The 23,073-nt window shown below is 51.6% G+C and overlaps 1 protein-coding gene across 3 annotated transcripts in view; it reads left to right on the top strand.

The window, feature by feature from the left end:
- Window positions 1-23,073, top strand: part of CDH4 (cadherin 4) — a 398,533-nt gene that overhangs the window by 294,408 nt on the left and 81,052 nt on the right. For all 3 annotated transcript variants that reach the window (XM_074317411.1, XM_074317410.1, XM_074317409.1), the window contains one exon: window positions 15,655-15,828. In XM_074317411.1, coding sequence (XP_074173512.1) covers window positions 15,655-15,828 — 174 coding nt within the window. The remainder of the gene's footprint in view (window positions 1-15,654; window positions 15,829-23,073) is intronic.

Genomic DNA, 23,073 nt, shown 5'->3' with positions numbered 1-23,073 from the left:
TCACCTGGAGGTCCGACAGTTTAATTCCGTCTGACACTGACGTCCCAGCGTCAGCACAGGCCGTGCAGGTGAAAGGCTGTCTCACCGACCACCCCCGCCGCAGATGCCAGTTGCAAGTTGTGGGTAACAGACCCCATGTCTGTCTAACGAGGCTACAGATCAGAGGTTCCCATGTCCCCTCCTCAGCTTGATGCTTTGCTGCGATGGTTTACAGAACTCAGGGAGCCGTGCTGTCTGCCCTGCTTTTTTATAAAGGGTGAGAGAAAGATGACTTTCTAGGTATAGCTGAGCCCAGCATCGTAAAGCAGCCCGGCCCCCCTGGGTTGTGGGTTTGAATCAGGGCTTCTCCAATTTACTGGCTGATGTTCTGGGCCAAGGCAGAAATATCGGTGATCTCAGCGTTTGTCTCAAGAAATTATAAAAAGAACAGGAAATGAAACACAAAGTAGAAAGAAGGAAATAGTAAAACCAAGAGGAGAAAATAATGAAACAGAAAACAATAGAAAGAATCAACAGACAAAAGTTGGCTCTGTAAACTACTAAGCGCTCGGTCTTTGTAAGAAAAAAGAAATTGCAAATATTATGATGTACAATTTCTACCAATATATTTCAAAATATACATGAAATGAATACCAGTCTAGAAATATACAGCTTACCAAAACCCTAAGATAATATTAGCAAACTCAGATCCAGCCATGTGTACGTACGGTAAATCGTGACCATGTTGGTCTGTTCCAAGAATGTGAGGTTAGTTTAACACATGAAAGTCAATCCATGGAATGCAGCACAGAACACAGGGTGAAAAACCACATGACCCTCTGCCTAGTGCTTATTAAATTTAACCTCCATTCAGGATGAAAATATCAGCAAATTAGGAAAAGAAGGGACCGTCCTCAATCTCACAACAGGTGTCTCTGAAGAGCCTCCAGAAACCCTCCCATGTGCTGCTGGAATACTCAAATTCTTCCTTGACACCAGAAACAGGAGAAGAACACTCCCATCACACGCCAGAGGTCCCAGCCAAAGTTAGGCAGAGAAAGGAATCAGAATAGGTAGAACTAACATTAAGTGTAGCTTATAGGATTGTGAATGCAGAAAATCTAACAGTATCTTCAGGTAACTTCCTGGATTTATCGACTGAGGGTAAGACGGCTGTAAAAGTAATTGTACCTCTGTAGACCAGGAATGAATAGAGATTGAAATGCAAACCAGAGACCAATCACGATAGCGTTGAAAACAATCACATAACTAGGAACAAATCTGACAAAAAATGTTCAAGTCCCTTCCATATTATTGAGAGCAATTAAAGAATCCTTTCGAAACAGAGGGAGGTGTCGTGCTCATGACTTAGAAGGCTTAGTGTTGTGGTGTATGATGATATCCATTCTACCCAAAGGCTTCCGCAAACTCAACACGAGCCCAGCAACAGTCGCAGCGTGCTTTTTGTTCGTTTGTGTGTAGTAAGCCCCAGAGAGTTTCTCAGCCTCTGCACTATTGCCACTTGGGGCCGCCCTGCACCGTAGGGAGTTTAACAGCATCTCTGGCCCCCACCCCTAGATGCTAGCAGCACCCCACCACCCCCATATGCAGCCAAGGTTCTCTCCAATCATTGCCAAATGTGCACTGGAGGCAAAATTACCCCTGTGTGGGAACCACTAAACTGCGATAATTAAAATGGTGTGGTTTGGGGGCAGAGATGGTCACATGGACAAATGGAACAGAATACCAAAAAAAATATTTCATGTCTTAAAAAATCATCTTCGTGAAGTTGTGACTTTTATACAAGAAAATTCACCCACTTCACATACACAGCTTGACAAACCTTGTCAAATGCAGGTGACGTAGACACTCGACTCTTTTGCCAGAGTGACACTCTGTGGCAGGTCAGCAGACTGCAGCTCACAGGCCACGTCTGACTGCCACCTGCCTTTTGATGGCCTCCAACCTAAGAATGGTTTCTACACTTTTAAATGGTTATATAATCTAGGTTATACCTGTATTTACACCCCCGATTTCGCTTCTTGGCCTGCCATGCCTACAATATTTAACTCTCTGACCTTTTAACAAAACATTTGCCAAGCCCTACTTAGAATAATGGGGAAAGGACCCTCTTTTCAATAAATGACGCTGAGCCAAGGGGGCACCTGAAGAGACGAGAGTGACACTCCCCCCCACCCCATGCCACACCAAACGTCAGTTCCCGGTGGGTTGTGAGTCTAAGTGAGCAAGACAAAACGAGACAACTGGAAGAGGATGTAGGGGGTGAGTTGTGGGGAAGCCTTCTTACACGTGACACAGGAAGCACGAAGTGTACGGAAGAGGGTGATAGTTGGACTTCGTTAAATCTAAGGACTTCTACTCATGAGAGCGTGGACTTAAGAAAGTGAAAAGATGAGCCAGAGCATGTGTGAGAGTATCTGTGGCACTTAGCGACGAAGGACGCACATCCAGAATGTACAGAGGACCGCAGATCACCACGCAAAGACAGATAGCCTGCCAAGAAACAGGCGGGAGACTTTATCAGGCCGCCCACCACAGAGGAGAGCCTGGTGGTCCGTCCGCGTGAAGACGTGTCAGCCTCAGCAGGGCAATGCACATGATAGCCGAGAACCTACCAGACGCCTAAACTTAGAAAGACTGATAACACCAGATACTGGTGAGGGCGTGAGCGGGGAGACTTCCTGGAGTCTGGCGGAAGTGTAGGTGGTACAAGTCTTCAGACGGCAGCTCAGCGTTTTCCCCTTCAAGTTGAGTACACGCGTGCCTGGTGAAAAGGAAAACCATTCCTCTGCTCACACCACGCTGCTACCAAAGGTGCGGCTTCTCCACTTTTCTTGGATATCACCTGGAGGTCCGACAGTTTAATTCCGTCTGACACTGACGTCCCAGCGTCAGCACAGGCCATGCAGGTGAAAGGCTGTCTCACCGACCACCCCCACCGCAGATGCCAGTTGCAAGTTGTGGGTAACAGACCCCATGTCTGTCTAACGAGGCTACAGATCAGAGGTTCCCATGTCCCCTCCTCAGCTTGATGCTTTGCTGCGATGGTTTACAGAACTCAGGGAGCCGTGCTGTCTGCCCTGCTTTTTTATAAAGGGTGAGAGAAAGATGAACTCCCAGATGCAGAGGTGCATAGGGCGAGCTGGGCACGTCCTGAGTGTGGGAGCTTCTGACCCCGTGGAGTGGGGTGTGTGCACCCTCCCAGCACACAGGTGCGTTCACCGCCCCAGAGGCTCTCCAAACCCCATAGTGTAGGAATTTTTATGGAGGTTTCATTGCACAGGCGTGATCAGTTATTAACTCAGTCTCCAGCCCCTCTCCCCTCCCAGAGAGTAGGGGGAGTGAGTGGGGGTGGGGCTGAAAGCCCCAAGCTTCTCGCCGTGGCTTTGGTCCTACTGGTGACTGGCCCCCATGCTAAGCCACCCAGGAGCCTATCAAGAACGGCTGAATTAGGACCAAAGACGCTCCTGTCACCCAGGAAATTGCAAGGGGGTTAGGTGCCCAGTGTCAGGAGCAGGGACAGACCCCAAACGCGTATTTTCTATGAGGCATCACTAGTGTCAGGTATGTTGCCTGATACAAGCGCACACACACGTGCCAAGAGCTCTGCACCTGGCCTCTGACACGCCTGCAAACGGCCCACCTGCTCGTCATCATCAGAGTGGACGGTTCACTGTGCTGGGTTCGGACAGTGGACTGTTACACAGCAGTGAAAACAGACAGGCTCTAAGCAGGAGAAAGAACGTGAGTGGACCTCACAGAGGCGTGTTGAGGAGAAAAGGCAGGAGCCATGCATACAGTGTCGTTGCGTTTGGGTAGGTCCTAGCGTGTTGTAGTCAGGATGGAGGCCGGAGGGGGCGCTGTGTGGGCATGAGGGACGTGAGGGGGCTCTTGGGGCAGGGTCTATGCTGGGATCATTCGTTAGCTGCTCACTGAGGTTTCAAGCAGTTTTCTGCGTGCAGCTTATAAATCACGATTTTAACTTATTGTTTTTAAATGCATGCAAAGGGCATCCTGGCTGGGATTGGAGGTGGGGGGTTCAGACGGACACACAGTGAGCAAGAGTTTTTTGTCACAAGGTTCTAGAAACATAGCCTCCTTCAAAGGAGCAGTTCACAGTGTTAAAAGTCCCAGGCAACTCTTATGAAAGCAGCCTTGAAGCAATCCCTAGAGGACCGTGGCTGGGGACCCCCTAATTTCTCGGCTCTGTGCGTTTCATTTCCCTTACGTCGAGGTTTCTCCCCCCCCATCTGTTATTTCAGTGGCTCTCTGTGGAGTTGGGCAAAACTGACAGCTTTACAGTTAGATGAACCATAAAAATTTGGCGACTTTTTCTCCGTGCTTCCGTCTCCTCTCCTAGCAACTACTTGAAAGCGGGCTTTCTGTGCCTCATACAAGCAGGGCTAAATCTGGGCGAACTTTTTTTTGTGTGTGCAGTCTTGCAGGAAAGCTGATAGCAATTCAATTAGAAAATGCAAATGAGGTCACATATTTCCCACAGGAGTGCTGAATTGCCCCTCAGGAATATTCCAGCCTAACAGTAAATACTGAAGATAAAGTTTCTCGCTCAGTTGTCATCTGACTGGCTGCTGTAGCACTTGGAAGTGGCAATGGGACCTGTGGGTATAGTTTGCAAAAAAGAAACTGTTGTTTATGAAACTAATATTGGGTCTTAGTCTGTATGTCCACATTTTATGAAAGATGAAATTCAGCCAGCGACATCCCTGCATCAGACCGGGCCCGGGGGCTGATGGGTGTTCTTTCTCGGGGTTTCTGCCTCCTCAGATATATGGGCTGAGTTGTGCCCCCCTAAAATTCACGTGTTGAAGTTCTAAACTACAGGCCTTCGGGATGGGACGATATTTGTAATTTGGGTTGTGCAGACGTCATTACTTAGTCACTGGCGTTGGACTCTAATCCAACATGACTGGTTGTCCTTCTGAGAAAGGGACATGTGCACACAGACATGCACACACTGGGAGGGTGCTGTGCGAAGGTGAAGACGGGGAGCAGGGTAATGCTTTGTGTCACCCCCCGAAGGTGGGTGGTGAGTCATGGCTGGGATCTCACCCACCCAGCACCCAGACGCCCTCAGGTCGTCTGCAAGCAGCTGCTCGGGTCACCAGTACAAGGCTCACCAAGACCCTGATTCTTTAGCCCCAGGGTCCCTCAGCCTCCCTTCCCTGTGTCCCGTGGTCCGTCTCTCCTTCATCCTCGTGATGTGCACCCCCCCATCCCCACAGCCCATCCCCCCTACATCCCCTCGAGTATCTTCTCCACGGGCTCCCAGGTTGGTTACAAAACAGTGGAAGGGAGAGGGCCTGGCTGAGAACCACTCCTGCGTCCGCCTGAGAGGCCAGGCTCCTGAGGTCAGGCTGGCCGTTGAGGACTCCCCACGTGGCCCTGCGACCCCCCCATGAATGCCAGAGGGCTGGTGTGCCCACGTCTGAACCCCAATGCGGCAGGTTCAGGAGCTTTAGATAAAGGGGGCCAGGTGGGGCTTCCATGCAAGGTGTCACCTTGGGAGAACAGCCAGGTCGCTGGGTGCTGCCCGCGTGATGGGGTCCACATGTGTCTTCAGGACGTTGCAAATACTTCCTTCATCCTTTTCCAAAGATGGCCTTAGTGTGAGTGGGAAGAGCAACTGCCCAATAATAAACGGGTAAAAACAGGAGCATATCCCTGAGCTCGTGGGGCCAAGGCCTCGGCTCTAATGAGTTAGCCCCACCCGCTCAGCAAATCCAGACAGCACTGCCCCTCATGGCCTCCCAGGCCCAGGCTGGACTGCCTTGGGGCCCGGACACGTGTGTCCGTGTATTTGCGTGCATTTCTCGGGCAGGAGGCTGTTCCCTTTCCAGAGCCTGAGGCTGGGTCCACAGCCCCGTCAGCACCCCCCACCCCAGGATGCGTAATCACTCTAGGTCTCAGTGTACCAGCAAAGCTCCCCCAAATAACTGCGCTTTCGGCTCTGTGTAGGGGTGGAGGTGAACGATTGTTCTAATGGCTGAAGGTGAGTCCCTGCTCCCTTGTCTTTCTGCACTTCCTGCCCCACCAGGCCCCAGGGCTGACTCCCGCACCTGGTCTTGCTGCTCTGGGGTAGGCAGGAGTCGCAGAGTGGAGAAGGTAGCGCTTAGACTGTTTCAGGCTGCGAATGGCCATGTAAGGGTGAGGCCCTCCACAGCCAGACCTGGAAAATCCCAGGGAGAGAGCATCACGTGTCATCAGTTTCCCCAGAGCTGTCCCCGTGAGGGACACTGCCCAGGGCTCTGTCTCAATGAGACTGGAAGGGGAATGAGCCACCGAAACCCTGCAGGTGCCTTGCTGAAGACTCCCAGGCAGAGTGGAGAGCAGAGGGTGGGAAACGGGCCGCTGCAGGCAGTGAGGGGCTGGCCGTGCGAGCCAGGCATGGAACGGGCGGCTGGGGCCTATTCTGTCTCGCTCCTGACCACCCAGGACCATGTCCTGGAAGTGGGAGGCAGGGCACCCTCTGAGGACTCGGGCGTCCTGTGAGTCAGAAAGGTCCCGTGTCCCCGCCGGCAGTTGTCCTGGGCGTGAGTGAGGAGACAGGAGGGGACGGCGCTAAGGCTTTGCTTCCAAGCAGAGACAACCGTGCCATTTCACTCAGGAAGTCTTTCATTGTATGACTTCCATGGGAATTTCCTAACGACTCCCCGTTCTGGGAAGAGATCAGAATTAGGAAACGGCGTGGAGCTTTGGGGGCGCAGACAGGCGTTCACCTCCCACTAGTGTGTTGCAGAAGGAAAACCCACTAAGTACCTTTTCAGAACCCAGCTCATGCAAATACCTACTTAGAATGGCTCACATGTTCTATTTGTTAAAGAGCAGAGATGTCTCCCTGTTTGTTTCATTTTCTGTGTGTTTAATACCATTTTATTCTGTCTGTCCTTAGCTACCATGGAAACCAGCCAGAGGCTGCAGACAGTACCCTACTTAAATATTTTAAATATACATGCTTGCAGGCAAGCAACATGTACCATTTTTCAAATGTATATTGAAAGGGAAGGAGGACGTGCAGGAATGAACTATCTGTATAGATTCTAGTGCGTTGTTTTTTTAAAGCAATCTAATTATCCTCAGTGAAAACCAGCAGCAGGTTTGACATTTGGGGGAGACGTGGAGGGGACATGTTACTTCCTTTCTTGACGCGTGTTTAACCCAAAGCTATAAGGAAGCGATGAAAACAAGATGGTTGGTAAATGAGAGACATGCAGGAGTGTCATAAACGGCACTGCTATTGGGGGAATATACTAGCTACCTTTGTTCCAATGTAAGTACCGTGAGTTCACGGAGCAGAAGTGACGTGTCATCTCCCAGATGTTTCATCTGGAGGACGGAGCCCTGTGTCGTCAGTAACCTGGGACACCAGGCCCTGAGACGCTGTGTGTGTACGGCTGGGACTGGCCGCCTGTTTGCCTAAGTGTGAAAGCCTCAGGAATGGTCAGCTGAGACGGTGTAAAGGGGCCTGAGGTCCTTCTGTGTGTGAGAAGTCCAGGTTCCAGGGAGCCAGAGGCTGGACGCCATCCAGGGCAGGTGGATCAGAGCACAGAGGTGCCTGCCGATGTGCTGGCAACTGCTAAGAGCAAGGAGGGGGCAGGCTGGTTTACCTTGGTGAGGGGAGCCACGTGCTGGCTCGTCAGAGCATCACGTCTCACTTGCAGGGCCACATGTCCCCTCTCTCAGGAAGCTGCCATGCTGGGAGAGTCAGTTCCCGTGGTGCCCATGCCTCAGCCTGGCGTCAGCCACACACAGAGGCGCCTGCGTGAGCAGGAGAGCAGGCACAGTCGGGAACTGCCCCCATTGCCTTATTATCTGCTTGTGCAAATCGCAACCTCAGGCCCCCTCTAAAGCAGCCAGTCTCTGCGTTGAGGGCCTGCGGGCTGCACTGACATCCGAGAAATTAGATCTCAGGGGGAGCCATCCTGGTAACAAAAGCTGATGATCACATTGGGGGTGAGGCTGACCTGGGGCCCTTGATTACGGAGCGGCCCCGCAGACATCAGCGGTCACAATGCCAGGTTGGCGTGTCCCACGGGGACCTAACATGACTCGTTTTCTATAAATTGCGTTACCGAATCAGGCGGACTTGTGTCTGTCTGTTTTCTCAAAACTGGGGTGATTTAAGCTGTTCAAGGAGCATCCAGCAGGTCAGCCCAGGACCCAGCTGGGTGGGATGGCCCATCGGGGATGGCAGGCTGGCATCTGTGACCCATCTTCAAAGGTCGGAGCTGCTGGACGCTCCTTAGAAACAAGTTCGGGGTCTGGAGTCTGGGAATTCTGAAGCAGTTTGCACATTTGTGCTGCCCCCTGAGGGGAATGGCTTCTGCCAAGTCACCTCCTCCAGCGAACAGGGACCCTCGCCCCAGACGCTGCACTTTGCAGAGGCGGCAGGGGGCCCACATCAAGTGGCCCCACTCCCTGTCTGTCTGCTGGTTTTCACTGGCTGCTCCCACCTGGCCAGGCTACTCCAGAGACCTCTCCGTGCAGCCTGGCCCACGCTCAGCCCTTTCTCCAACCTCCCCAGGCCTCTAAGAGGCATTTCCACCCTCGTCGGTAGCACCTCGATTTCCCGCTTAGTTCCCAGTGCCCAGGCGCATGTCGCCCACGTGGAGCCCTGGACCCACCTGTGGAGCCTAGTTTGTTGGGTCAGGAAGGTGTGCAGAGGGACCCGTCATTGGCGTTCCTGTCACGGGGAAACTTGAACATGTTTCATGGAACAGTCACCTGCTCGCCAGTTCACGCCCCCTTCAAACCAACGTGGTGGGAGGCTCCAGGGAAGGCGCCCCGGGGCTTATTACACCCCCGTTTGGCTTTGCCCTGTGTGTTTTAGGAGCCAGCCCAGTTCCTCCAAGCCTGCACTCACACCTGGCTCTTCATGTTTCTGGGTTCCTAGCAGGTGAGCCGTTGGATAATGGAAAACTAGGGCAGATGATAACTTTTTGCATAGAGACTGGGGGAGGAGCATGTGGTCGTCTTCCCCTGACACTGTTTTTCTGCCTCTTTTTCTTTCGTTCTAAAAGAAAAAAAAGAAAGAAGGTGATCATTTAAAAGCAGCCCCAGGTCAGTGTTGCATTATTCATCTCCCACTTGTGAGTGCTGATGGGAGGGAAGTGACCCGGCCTCTTGGTGACATTGCTGAGTCCCTGAAGACCTCACCTAGCAGTCACAGTCAGTTACACTCACCATCAGACACACGGGCCAATCAAGGCTGGGCACAGGCTGCCAGGAGCCTGGGAAGCAGCTTGGGAAAACGTGCGGGTGACGAGCCAGCCTCAGAGGCAGGAGCGCCAGGCACTGCTGGGTACAGGTTAGGGCTTGTGGGAGCGATGGTGGGGTTTTTTGGTGACATGCTGCTTGCCCGTGAATTTGGGGCCTCACCTTTCAGTGCAAACGGAACAGTGTCACTGTTTTCACGCATTCTCTGTGTCCTCCTGAGTTCACTGACCTCTCACCTCTCCCCCTGCGTCACTCCAATGTGTTCCTAAGTGTGAGGGTTTCTTTGTCACTTTATCCTTGAAAAGAGAGGTGCCTGCATTGGGGATTGGTCCAGAAAACGCACCAAGAGAGAAACTCCAGGACCAGAGACCTGGAAGGATCCTCAGACCACGCACCCCAGGCTCCCCAGGCTCCTCGCGTGCCCGGGACTGAGTGGGATACACATTCTGGGAAGGCGCCAACCCACACGCTGTTTGTCACAGTGTCCATTGAGGCAGTGACGTCATAATGCACCCGTGTCCCTCGGGAGCGTGATCCCCTGTCCTCCCCAAACTGTGACGAGAAGCTGACATCCAGAAGGTGTCCTTGCCTTGGCCTCCGGTATCACCTCCCCCACTTACTGCCCCACCCCAGCTGTCCTCGAATGGGGAAACTGAGGCTCAGAGGGAGTATAAGACTCGTCCAAGATCCCACGCGGGCACTGGGACCCCGGCCTGGGGAAGCACCCCCGTAATCACCATCTTGGCTGTCAGCAGAACAAATCCAATAGTAAGCTGGGTGATTAAGGCTCAGCGGGGAGAGGGGAACTGAAATGAGACTCACTTTGTAAATAAAAGCTGATTAAGAAGCAGACAGATTTAGGGCTTTGCAAATGTGAATCTGGCCTCTGCATGGTCTGTGCCTCAGAGACACACCTCCCAGCCACCCTAGAGCAGGGAGCAGCTCGCAGGCTGTTCAGGGAAGGGGGGGGGGGGCGACTCGATCTGTGCAGCCTGGGTGACCAGGAGCCCGTGGTAGCTGGGGGACCCATAAGACCTCCGCCTTGCTGGAATTGGACCCTAATCCAGGGGCAGAGAACCCATCCCCTCCAGCAGCCCGGGAAAGTCCCCTGCTGGGGTCACATGCCCTCCCTGGGGAGGCCACATGGAATGCCAAGCTCTAAATGACCAGGCTGGACACACACCGCCCATGGCCAGAGAGACTCTGGGATGGGCTCCTTGGAAGAAACCAAGGGAAGGGGGTGGATGCTGGGACCCCACCCTGATCATCCAGAAAGGAGCCACATGGCCCCCTCGGGAAGACCTCCAGGCTGGACCAGGACACCCACCTGTACTCAGTCCTGCCCTCACATGGACAGTCCCACACCCCCCACCACTACCCTTGGCTCAGCCCCACCCCGCACTAGCCAGGCAGTTTGGACAAATTCTTTTTCCTCCCTGTGCCTCAGTTTCCTTACCTGGGATATAAGGTTAGGGAACGCCCCTAAACCCACCTATCCCCAAGCTCACCCCTCTAAACACAGAGCTTCCTGCAGGCCAGGTTACCCCCCAGGTCTCCCAGCTGAAGCCCCTACTGCGTTCACCCGAAAATAAGACCTTGCTGGGCAATCAGCTCTAATGTGTCTTTTGAAGCAAAAATTAATATAAGACCCGGTCTTGTATTATATTACATTACTATATTATATTATATTATATTATATTATATTATATTATATTATATTATAATATGTTATATCCGGTCTTATATTATAGTAAAATAAGACTGGATCTTATATTAATTTTTGCTCCAAAAGACGTATTAGAGCTGATGGTCCAGCTAGGTCTTATTTTTGGGGAAACACGGTAGCACCACTGGGAAGTGGCCTGACCTTGGACCCGACAACAGGGCGGACACGCCGACGTCTGCCCAATGCTCCCTGGATGTCAGCTCATCACCCACGCTACCCCCAGGCAGGGGCCTCAGCAGCACCCCCATTTCACAGATGGGGAGCTGACGCTCGGAAGGTGAAACAAATGCTGGTGGGGCAAACTGTGCTTGACCAGTTCTGCTGACCCCACAGTCTGTGTTTCCACCTTCCCCTCACGCACTGTTCGTCTAAGTCCCAAATATCCCATTAAAGATGGGGAGCACCTGGTTTTTGAGGCATCTGTGCTGTCCTGCTTCCACATCTACCCCCTTAAACCTGTCCCTCCCAGGCTCATCCCCCAGCAAACTTCTAATCAGCCTTCAGGACCCTGCCCAGGTGTAATTCCCTTCATGAAGCATGTCCGCCCTCCCCACATGAGGTGGGGCTGAGCGTCCTCTGTTTCCTGAGGACAATCAAACACGTTTGAGTCTGTCCACTGAGTTTGCTCCCTGCTGAGTGGGTGGCCCATGGAGCCCAGGGACCACAGCCGGGCCATGGACCACCCAGTGTGCGGCAGGGGGTGGGGGTGTCCTGGCCGGTGGAGTGGGGAGCAGGGCAGGCAGGCACCGCACACGGAGGTCCCCAGCATCTGGGGACGTGGGTCAGAGGCAGCACGTTGGGGTGCTCTCTCCAGATGGATGTGGGAGCAGAGCCCAGGAGGCTGGGTGCTCTGTAGAATATGCTCACGGGGGATCCTGCAACGTGACCGCAGTTCCGGAAGTTACCCTGTAGCCACATCTTAGGTGTCCAGTAAGAGGACAGCTGGACCAGGTGATCTCACTGCCCTTGTTCCTCACACCTGCAGTACGAGCTTGCTTGGACCCAGTGGCCAGTTCAGCAGCCAGGACCCTCCCCGCCCCACCAGTCACAAGACCCCCAGCTTGGATGAAATGCTCTGGAATGCCCAGTGATGGCGTGGGGCTAGCCTAGCGTGCTGCCAGCTGGTTTTGAGAAAACTGTGGCGTGTCATGCACATACACAGACACACAAACACATACACGCATACATATGCATGTATGTATAATACACCGACACATACTTGCACACACGTGTAACTGCATGTACATATGTGCATGCACATATGCATTCGTCTACATGTACGTGTACACATATGTATGTGCCTGTATACACCTGCGTGTGACATGCACACGTCTAATTTTCAGGGACCGTAGCATAGACGCTGCATCCTTATGACCCAACACTCAGTCATCAGAAATACAGGAAAACCTCAGCACGTGTCATGTGTCGGGAGAGGCTGTGGGAGGAACTGGGGGCATTGCTCAGGGTGAGCGTCACTGTGCATCAGTGTTTGCACGTGTGCTCGGAATGGGCCCGGGGTCACGCATGGTCACCCCCTGCTCACTCCCCCGGGGTAACCGCCAGGCACCCGTGACGTTTCTCCCCCAGAGAAGTGGGTGTGCCTCCTGGGCTGAAGCCTGTGCAGGCCTGGCATTGATTTTCACCAGATTTTGTTATTACATTTGTCTCACAGCTTTAAAATAGTAGCAAATATGGGCAATTTATTTAAACAACACGAGGGAAATTAACGCCGTGCAAGCTCATCCTGAGCAAATGAAGATAAAGCAGGGTGTTCGGATTTTATTTTATTTTAGTGGCTGTATGAAAACCTTTAAAATTCAGAGTCTGGAGTTCAGAGGGCTCTGGTGAGCTTCTGCTGGTGCCAGGTGCCATTGTGAGGCAGAGCTGTGCCCTCTGCACCGTCACGCAGGGAGATGGGGCCCAGCGGACGTGTGGCCGGGGCTCCCACATCCTGTCGTGTGAGGTTTGATTGGCCAAGTCCGTCTGGCTGCCCTAAGCAGACATGCTCCAGAACCAGGTCCCTTCTCCTGAGACCCGTCCCTGGGGACAGGTGAACCTTATCACCTGAGTGTGGCGGTGTGGAGCACATCAGCCACCTGGAGGGCCCCACTGCAGACTGCAGGCCCCACCCAGAGGTAGTAAATCCCAGCTGGCCGTACACTTTGCATTTCTAACCAGCTCCCTGGAGCCCACACTGGGAGCTCAGCGCTCTCCCTCCCCAGTAAGGTTTATCACAACACCCCGCATGCAGGCAGCCCCCCACCTCCACGAGGGGAATATTGACCTCTGCCCAGCCCACCTAATGTGAGGACCGGTAAAGGGGATGCAACCTCACATGCGGAGACCCCAGAAGTGGGGGTGGCACTGAACCAGCCACTCTGGTCTCAGTTCCGACTCCCAGCATTCAAATCTTGCCTCTGCCTAATAAGCTATGTGACCTTCAGAAGTGACTCAGCCTCTCTGAGGTCCCCTGTCGCCTTCCCAGTAAAGCGGGGGTGAGACCGCCCCCTGCTGATTTGGTGATGGGGAGGATTTGGGCAGAGTCAGCGCCTGTGGGCCCGGGAAGCAGCTGTCTGCCCGGGGTGCAGGGAGAGTGGGGAGAACGTGTGGCCAGCACTGTCCTAAACACAGTTCTGTGAAGCTCCTGAGGAACCCAGAGATGCCCCCACCCTGTGCCACCATGAGAGGCTGAGAGTCAGTTGCAGGCAGCATCTATCAGTGTGGCTTGAAGAGAAGCTGCATAGTTGTCCTATTTCCTTAGAAATCACGGCCACCGGGGAGATACACACCTTGCATGGCTTCTTTCTGAGGAAGGATGGGAGTGGCCTGTGAAAGCCTTTGGGTTTTAGCTCTTGAGTGTAGCAGCTTTCAGGGGAGTGTGGTTTGTCCAGATGGATTTTTCCATTGATGGAGCCATCCATTTGGGCAATCGGGGTGGATAGATTTTTTTTGCATCAGTCACGCAGTTTTGTGTATATGTGTTAACTTACTGCTATGCAGCTTTTTTGGAAAAGGGAGTGGGCTTTCCTATCCACAGAGGGCAATGAATCCTAAGAGCAGCAGGGTCCCTGAGGGGCCTGGAGCGCAGCTGGAGGGTGGGGCCAGGCCACATGCGGTCAGGTGCCTCCAGCCAGCTTTGTCCTCCCTGCCTTGGGCTGTCCTCCTGGTCCAGGGTCCGGCAGGTCCCCTCTCGTAGGCTCCGGGCTCCAAGCCACAGTGAGAAATGAGCACCACCTAGGAACACGTCACCGAGGCACGGGGTGACACATGCATGGATGTCGTGTGCATGTGACGATCTGCTGGCTTTTAATGATGGAAGGTCATGCACATGATGGTATTCAGAGACAGGGACAGATAAAAGGAATAAAGTAAAACAAAATAGCATGAAAGCCACTGGTGACAGAGAAAACCAGAGTTGATATTTTGGTGTATTTCCTTCCAGGCTTTTCTCTATCCTTTAAAAAAATAGAAAAAGTAGGACTTAGGCTGCATATGTACGTACTTTGGTGCCAGTTCTCCACCTACTATTATTTATGGACATTTCTTCACGTCACAGTTGTCAAAGAGTAACTTTTAGTGACTGTAGAATGTCATGTAGCATAATGCGTGTAACTACTGTTTACTGTCAGACATTAGAGATGTTTTTTCCCTGGTATTTTTAGTGTTTTATAAATATGTAATATTATTATAAAAACACCTGCAGTGAGCATCTTAATATGGAAACTTCTGTCCACATATAGTTGTTATGGGACAGCTTTCCAGTTGTGAAGTTACCTGAGGCTCTTGCCCGTCCCTGGCAGATGGTGGCAGGCGGGCTGTGGTCAGCGCCAGTCCCACTGCCTCGCCACCAGGCAGGGGCTCTTAACAGTTTCATTCCCAAGGCAACCTCTGAACTCAGCGCTGCTACTGCCCTCCCGTTTTGTAAAAGAAGTGTCTGGAGTTTGGGACTTGCCCCGTGTCACATGAATTTTTGTGACCCCAGGACCACTTCACACCAAGCCCCACGTCCTCAACCATCACCCTCTAGTGACTGAGTCACAGCACACTCCTCAGTGCTGAGGGGTCACTTTGGTTAATCTGGTCACTTTGATAGGCAAAGAGGATATATTACATTAATTTGCATAATTTGATTACTGGAAAACACAAACATTTTTATGTTTATTGATCCTTTATATTTATTTTGCTGTTAATTATCTATTCGTGTCTTTTTCATGTTATAAAAAATATTCATTTTTTTTTTGTAAGAACTCTTTATATAGTGAGACTATTAACCCTTTGTCAGATTTCTTGTAAATCAAGTGTTCCAAATTCATCAATTGCTTTTAGGATATGTTTTTCATAAACAAGAGTTTTCAACCAAAATGCATTCATCTTTCCCTTTTGTGATTTTTCTTTTTCCCAACTCGGTCGGGATTTAAAAACTGTGATCCACTTAATTGGTTACACAGCCAATTATATTTTCTTCTTTTTTATGGTTTATTTCAATCCATTTAATTTTGTAACCCAATTCTTTGCATCGATGAGGGCCTTGCTTGATTTTCACCCGCTGACACTTAGCCACTTTTCCCAACATCGTCCAATCTTTCTCTGTCGAACTGGTAAAGTATGGATTCTGTGAACAGACACCTTTTCCTCTGGGCAGAACTTAACCAGACTCTCTGGCTCTTCTCTCTCCCCGCCCCACGATGCTGCAGAAAGGGAAGAAGTCTGCAGCCCCAGCCCCTGCTGGACCTCTGAATGACACACTGCTGCCGTGGCCCCAGCATCAGCTCACCAGCGGGTTGAGGCGACAGAAACGGGACTGGGTCATCCCACCCATCAATGTGCCAGAAAATTCGCGCGGGCCCTTCCCACAGCAGCTTGTGAGGGTAAGTGCAGACCTGACCTGCGGTGGGGAGGGGGAAAGTCTCAGCTGCAGCCCCAGCCTCTCTGGGGACCTTGCAAATCAGGTTTGATGGGCTTGTTCCTGGAGTGAGGGATGGGTTCTGCACTTGGTGGCTGAGAAGGTGGGGAGTTTGCCTTTCCAGTGCGAGACAAGCATGACACAGAATTGCAGAGCAGAGAAAAGTCAGGCGGTCGCGTCGTCCAGGACGGACAGGCTGCTTGAGTTGGGTCCTCTCTCGGTTACTGTCAAGTGCTCTCAAGAGGGGAAGGAGGTGAGGCAAGGACTTTGGCCTGTGGCCTTTGACCTCTGACACCTTTCTTTGGCCTGATCCTTCCAATTGGCTGAGACACTGAGCGATGGAATGGTGTGTTCTATACTGAGACCTTGGTGCTGGCACTGGGATGCCAGTTGGCAGCCTTGTTGGAGAGCCAATGATGTAATCAATCGCACCGACGTGATGAGGCCTCTATAAAACCCCAAGAGACGCATGGTGATGCGGGGAGATGGTGTCCCAGGGAGGGCGTGGAAGCTTTGCGCCCGTCCATCCTCATACCTGGCCCTACACGGGTCTCCCACCTGGCCGTCCCTGTGTGGCCTTTGTAACAAACTGGTCATCCAGTGAATAAACTGTGAGCTGCTCTAGCACGTTAATCGAATGCAAGGAGGGGCCATTGTAACCAGTCGATCAGAAGCAGAGGTGACAGTCTAAATGTGAGACTGGTGTCTGGTGTGGGGCAGTCTTGTGGGACTGAGCCTTTACCTGTGGGACCGATGCTATCTCTGGGTAGATGGGTCAGAATTGAGTTAAACTGTAGGACACTAGCTGGTGTCACAGAAAATGGCTCAGTGTGGGGAAAATACCCCCACGGCTGGTGTCAGAAGTGTGAGTGTGGTAGTCATGTGACATGCAGGGGAGCTTTTACTGCTCATAAAGCCGCCCTCCCCCCTCAACGCCCCCCAAGACAGGGAGCTGGGCTTTCTGGGGCCGTCCCCGCCCTTGGGCGAGACTGGGTTGGAGTTTTCTGTGAAATGGTGGGAAGGACGTGAGTGCGGGAAGCCCTCAAGGATCGAAACCCCTGGGCGTCATTTCCCAGGATTCCCACCTCCCGGCCCATCCGCCAACCTCCATTACCAACACTGATGAGGGGGGTGATGACAGTTCTGTGGCCCCCCCTGCGTTCACACCTCTACCACCTTCCACGTGCTCGCCCTATCCAACTAGCACTTGTCATTTAGTTAAAATTTTTCTTAGTGATTCACTGTTAATATAAAGTTGTTCTAAAAGGAAACTTTGTATTTGATCACCATTGGAAAGCTGGCATTGTTACGATAGAAGTGGACTATGAAACAAGCAGCGGCAGAGAAAACAGAACTATTACTGTCTGGTGCTTAGCCGCCCACACTCAGGGCCCCACGGCTGCCTGCCCTCCGCTTGTTTGGGAGGGAGAGGTGACCTTGGAGGGTTTTAAAAACACACCAGGCCCGGAGGCCTCCTCCTGAATGTCATCAGGATTGAATGCCAGTGGAAAGGGAGTGAGTTTTTTGTTGTGTGCTTAGGTTTTATTTAAAGCCTTGGGCTTGTACTACCCAAAAATCACCTCTAGTAGAAAACTGTTGATCTAACTCTGGTGGGCAGACTTTTTCTGTAAAGCGCCAGATAGGAAACATTTTAGGCTTTGCAGGCTGATCGGCCTCTGTAGCCCTTGGACTGTGACAGCTACTGTAGGCGATGTGCAAACTAACAGGTGGGCTGTGTTCCAATAAAACTTTATTGACAAACACAGACTGTGGGCCAGATGTGGCCGTGGGCCACAGCAGGACGTTAGCGTGAGTGAGTTTGTAATGAATGCCGAGCGCTCACACACCAGAGGGCACGCACATGGCATTGGTCAGGCAGCTGAGTCCTGCTGGAGGGCTCTTGGTCCTGGCTTTCAGAGTTTCTCAGGTTAAGGGTCCTCTCTGTGCCCATCCGTATACAGGCCTGTAAAAGGTACCAGACAGGGAGAAGGCCAGCGTGGTCCTGCTGCGTCCACATTCTGCTGGACAGTGGAGAGAAAGCACTTCTGTACATTTGGCCGGACCTACCTCCAGTGGTCTCGGGCTGAGAAGTGGGGGCTGGCGACAGGCTAACGGAAGAGCTGAGTTCTTCCAGACCGGCAGAGGGCTCGGGGCTCCTGACAGGACCAGTGGGCATGTTGGTGGGACATTTCTTCCTGTAACGCCACTGTGACGTCTGTGTGTCATTGGGGACCTGCTGCGTTTTCCAATTTGAACAGCTACCGAGCATGGACATTTGCCCAGTTAGCACAAACCTGCAGGATCTGGCTGAGAGAGGAGCAGGCGGCAGGTTCCTGGAGACGGTCGCTGACATTTCTAAACTAGAACTATGGAAAGGAGATGGGAACATGATTTCAGGTGTCAGCTGAGAAAAGCTGCAAACTCTGCGGGGCTGGGGGCTGTCACAGCAGCTCAGACGCGCCGAGGGACAATGTGGCACTTTCTGTGTACTTGTCTGTAACATTGCTGTGGTTTGGAGTGAATTTGTCCCCTGTGCCCAGGACACCCTAACGTGCCCAGCAGCCCTGTAGGGAGGGGGGACCACACCCAGGCTGGAACAGACTCGGAGCAAAGGGTGGGGTGTGGGTCGCGGTTGGCTGACTGCAATCATGCATGTCCCGAAAATGTCAGAAACCTCACAAAACAGAGGCTTTTTCTTGCTCCTGTGAAGGTCATGGTAGGGGGGTCACTCAGGCCCAGAGTAAGGACCCAGGAGAACTAGGGAGATGCCATGTAGCCATGCCTGATGGCCGGGGACACTAGGAAACGTAGTCCAGCTCTGCCGAGGAGGAAAGGAAATGTGTGTGGTGAGCAGCTGGTCTCTGCCACGGCAGGTTTCCCCAAATAACAATAGTGTGTGCCCTCTCCTCTCCGATGGGCCAGCTATGCCAGGAGCCCAGGGCCCGCAGGCGGCCTCAGTGAGCAGTCAGACTTAACTCACCAACCTCCCCCAGTCTATCCCACGGCCCTGCGTTAGTTTCTCCACAGCGCTTAGTACTGTCTGACTTCACGTTGTTATTATTCCTCTAAGAACATGTCTCCTGAATCAGAGGCCCCTCCTGTGTCTCTAGTGTGTAAACAGCCCTGGCACACAGTAGGCACTGTATTTGTTGAATGAATGAATGAATGAATGAATGAATGAATGAATGAATGAGATGGGCATCCACGCCCAGCTAAATTCTCATGGGGAGATACCTCTTCAGCAAATGGAAAATGGAATCTCCATTACGGTTTCTGTAAAAGGTTTGTCTTTTCCAAATGGACTCCAAGTCATTACGTAAGAACTCAGCCCAGAAACACACACGTGTGCACGCACACCATCCCACGTCTCACACACACACACACTCACATGCTCACCTGCTTGCCGCCCCCACCGTCTCCTTCCCTCCCTCCCCCATTAAATTCTTGTCCAGCACAGACAGGGTTTGGGGGTGCTTTTCCATCCCCGTGCTGTCTCCAGGAAGTCGATGAGTTTCCTGTCAGTGTTCTGGGGGGGCTGCTCCTGAGAAGAGCCCACACCACAGTGAGTGTGAATACAGCTTGACGGGGTGCAGGAAGCTGAGCACAGAGCCCTTGGAGGTTCAGCTGGGATCAGCTGCAGCTCTCTGCTCATTAAGGCATTTCATTCTGATAAAACAAGTTAAGTGAAAACTGGGAGGAGAGGAGCAGCAGACTGTTCTTCCAAAAAGAACCGCTGTTGATTGCAGGCGTTTCCCTGGAAGGAACATCACGCCTCTTCAAAGGCTACCGAACCCCCGTGCAGAGCGGTCCACACGCGGGGGATGGTTGCTGCACGCGGCTGGGCTGCAGGGAGCCGTGGTGTCCGTGGCGAAGCCTGGACGCTCTCCATGTGCTGTGCCCACCGCAGTGGGACCACAGTCTAAACTGAGTGGTGGGTAGGGAGAGGCAGCTGTGCCGTGGCCGTCCCACCGGAAGTTCCAGGCCGTCCCTTCTCACAGCGGAGGGAACAGCAGGCACAGTCATCGAGCTGACCCCCTAGGGAGTTGGATAGAGGCTCTCCCTTCTGGAGGAACTGTGGGAAATGGCAGGAGGGGGCACCCAGTAAAGATGGGCATGATCTCCCCTGCTCCCAAAATCCAGCACTGGGCTCTGGATGGGACAATTTGGGGCCATTGGTGGGTGCCATACCCTGTGCCAACACTAGGGATTCAGAGGCTGAAGAACATGAGTCCTTTTGTGGCCTCAAGAGCCCCCAGGCAGTCAGCTTCCGACTTGTCATCCAGAATTTGGTCCCTTCACTGTCACTAGGATTCCTTCACATGTCAGTGAATGCAGGATTTTGAAAAGCCACTTGCTTCTCTCGCAGGTGGGTTAGGTTTGACTTTGACAAGATTCTGGGTGAGGATAAAATCAAACTTTAAAAAAGAGGGTGCATTTCTTAGCTGAGTCTGATAAAAACTCAGAATTTGTTAACTGGAGAGGTTGTCCAGGGCAGCTGTGGGAATTGGCTCAAGATGCTGAGGAAGAAGGTAACACTGCTGGGAGACAAGTCCTTTCATTTTGGAAGTTGATATTTTAACAGACAAGAAGTCATGCAAAGCCATCCTCAGGGCCCCGCCCGCGAGCACAATCTGGAAAATGAGCTTTGGATATCAGACTCTGCAAGGAAGTCATTGCACAATTGCTTAGCATAAAAGCGGCCACGTGGAGGAGACAAGCAAGAGACGTTTCTACAGTAGGGAGCTCACAGAGCACAGCTTGGCAGGGTTGTTAAAACTAGCTCCTCACACCTAACGACCCAAATGAGCTGACACTGATGGAAATCAAAGGTTTTCTTCACATTTCCTCGATAAATTTTGTGCACATACCCCACGCTGCTTCCTATCCAGCCACCAAGACTTATTGACCTTCTGCATGAACTGAGAGAGGCTGGGTCTTTGGGAGCTAGTTGAGCGATGAGACATGCCCTGGGCTGGGGTCTGCATTATGAGATGTGTGCCAGATACTCAGTGAGTCACCCCATGTCGGGCCCAGGGTAGATGTTCCATAAATGTTCATCAGCTATAGGCATACACGTGATGGAGCTGGCTGAATTTTAACTCAGTGTTATCCTACAAAATGTCTGCCGGGTAACCAAGCAGTATAATTATCATTGAATCCAGCTAAGAATGTATTTCTGGTACTCTAGAAGTCCCCATTCATGCCTGAATGACCGACATGGTCATTATTCACCATCTCGCGGAAGCAAGATGACCTGTCAAAGCACAATGTCTGTGTGTTGTTCCCCTCCCATTGTTTCCCCATTGTCCCCAGAGAAAATCTAACTCCTAGCATGTCACACAAGATCCCATGATCTGGCTCTGCCCCCGTGGCACACCATGCTGCAGCCACACTGGGCTATGTGCAGCTTCCAGACTTATCACACGCTTGCTTACCTGGAGTCCTGTGTGCAAGCTCTTCCCTCTGTTCTGGCACCACCCAGCCTGGCTACTTCCTGCCTCCCCTGAGAATGCCCCACTTCTCAGGACTAACAGGCCTTCCCATACGGTGCATGGCACCCCCGTTGCCTGCCATTGTGGCAGAGTTTTTGACACTGTTTTGTCAGTGATTATTGGTCTGTCTCCCCCACTGAACATAAAGTCCTTGAGGGATAGCCCACCTATCAAGCACAACAGTGGGGACAGAGTAGATGTCACTAAGTACTTCTTAAATGAATGAATGACACAGCCCCATACCCACCTCTACTGGGCAGCCTTTCATCATCGTTATGAAGAGTGTTAGGTTGGCTACGCAACACGTGGAAATAATGAATCGGAAGTTCTTCTGGGAATGGTAGAGTGTATCACACTGTCACCCCTAAAACAGCAACTATACACTCTGGGGGAAATTTACTTAAAATTACTTGCAGTTACTTGAGAGTGGTCAGTAGTAGGCAGACACTGTTGGGGACTCTGCCCTTGAAGAGAAAACAGCACTGGGTGAGATCTGTCTTTATGTGGCTTTCCCTCCGAGAGCACGCCTTGTCCTTGCATCAAAGGGTGGCTGGATCTCATGCAGAAACCAGTCTTTCTGGTCAGAGTTGGAAGACGGGGTTTGGGACTGACAAAGCAGCTGGAATGTGAAAGGATAAATCTTATAAAACATGTGGCCATAGATAGAGGCTCCCAAGTCTGCTCAGAAACTCTGCCCAGCTCCGTGGCTGTTCCTTGAACTGTGCGTGCACAAGGGAGACCCCGAAAACCCAGTGAAAAGCAACAGCAAGAAGCTTGAAAGTACTGAGCAGAGGTTTCAGCTGCTGCCTACCACATGGGAAACGGTTTATATTTCAATCCAGCCCAGTTAGCTCCCTGCTAGGACAGAAATCAACACCCTTCATAGGAAGATAACAGAACCAGAGTCTCTACAGTATCTCATCTGCAATGATCAGTATACAATCAAAAATTACTAGACATGCCCCAAAAAAGTGACCCATAATTAAGAGGAAAAAACTCTCATAGACTCTAACCCTGAGGCTACCCAGATATTGGAATTATCAGCAAGGTCTTTAAAATACCTCTTATAAATATGCTCAAGGACTTAAAGGAAAATATGGTCAGAATGAATGAATACATAGCAGAAAAACGGAAACCCTAAAAATATAACCAAGTGGAAATAGTAAAACTGGAAAGTATAATAACTAATGAAAAGCCTACTACATAGGCTTACAAGTGGATTGTAGAAGGCAGAAGAAAGTGTCAGTGCGTTCGAAGAAAAATCACTGAAAATTATCCACCCTGAAGAATGGTAGGGGAGAGGATTGAAACACGGACAAGGTCATGGGACAAGGTCAAATGGCCTAACATGTATCACTGGAGTCCCAGAGGGAGAGGAGAGAGATGACTACATAGAAACAATGGCTGAAATTTCCTCACATTTGGTAGAGAAACAAACTCACAGGTTCAAGAAATTCAGTGAACCTCAAGTAGGGTAAATACAAAGAAAGCCATACCTTAATCAGAGTCAAACTGTTGAAATTTTAAAAATAGAGAGAAAATCTTGGAAGCAGAGGGAAAGGTGCATTACAAACAGAGGACAACAGTGAGAATGAGGACCGCTACTCTTTAGAAATAATGGAGGCCGCTGGGCAATGGGATGACATTTTCCAACTGCTAAATGAGAACAGAAACTATCAGCCAAGAATTCTATAGCCAGAAAAAAATAATCCTTCAGA

Source organism: Rhinolophus sinicus, linkage group LG13, assembly GCF_036562045.2.
Source record: "Rhinolophus sinicus isolate RSC01 linkage group LG13, ASM3656204v1, whole genome shotgun sequence".
NCBI classification, from domain to species: domain Eukaryota; kingdom Metazoa; phylum Chordata; class Mammalia; order Chiroptera; family Rhinolophidae; genus Rhinolophus; species Rhinolophus sinicus.
Note: the sequence above shows the minus strand (reverse complement) of the source record. Positions and strands in the feature narration are given on the sequence as shown.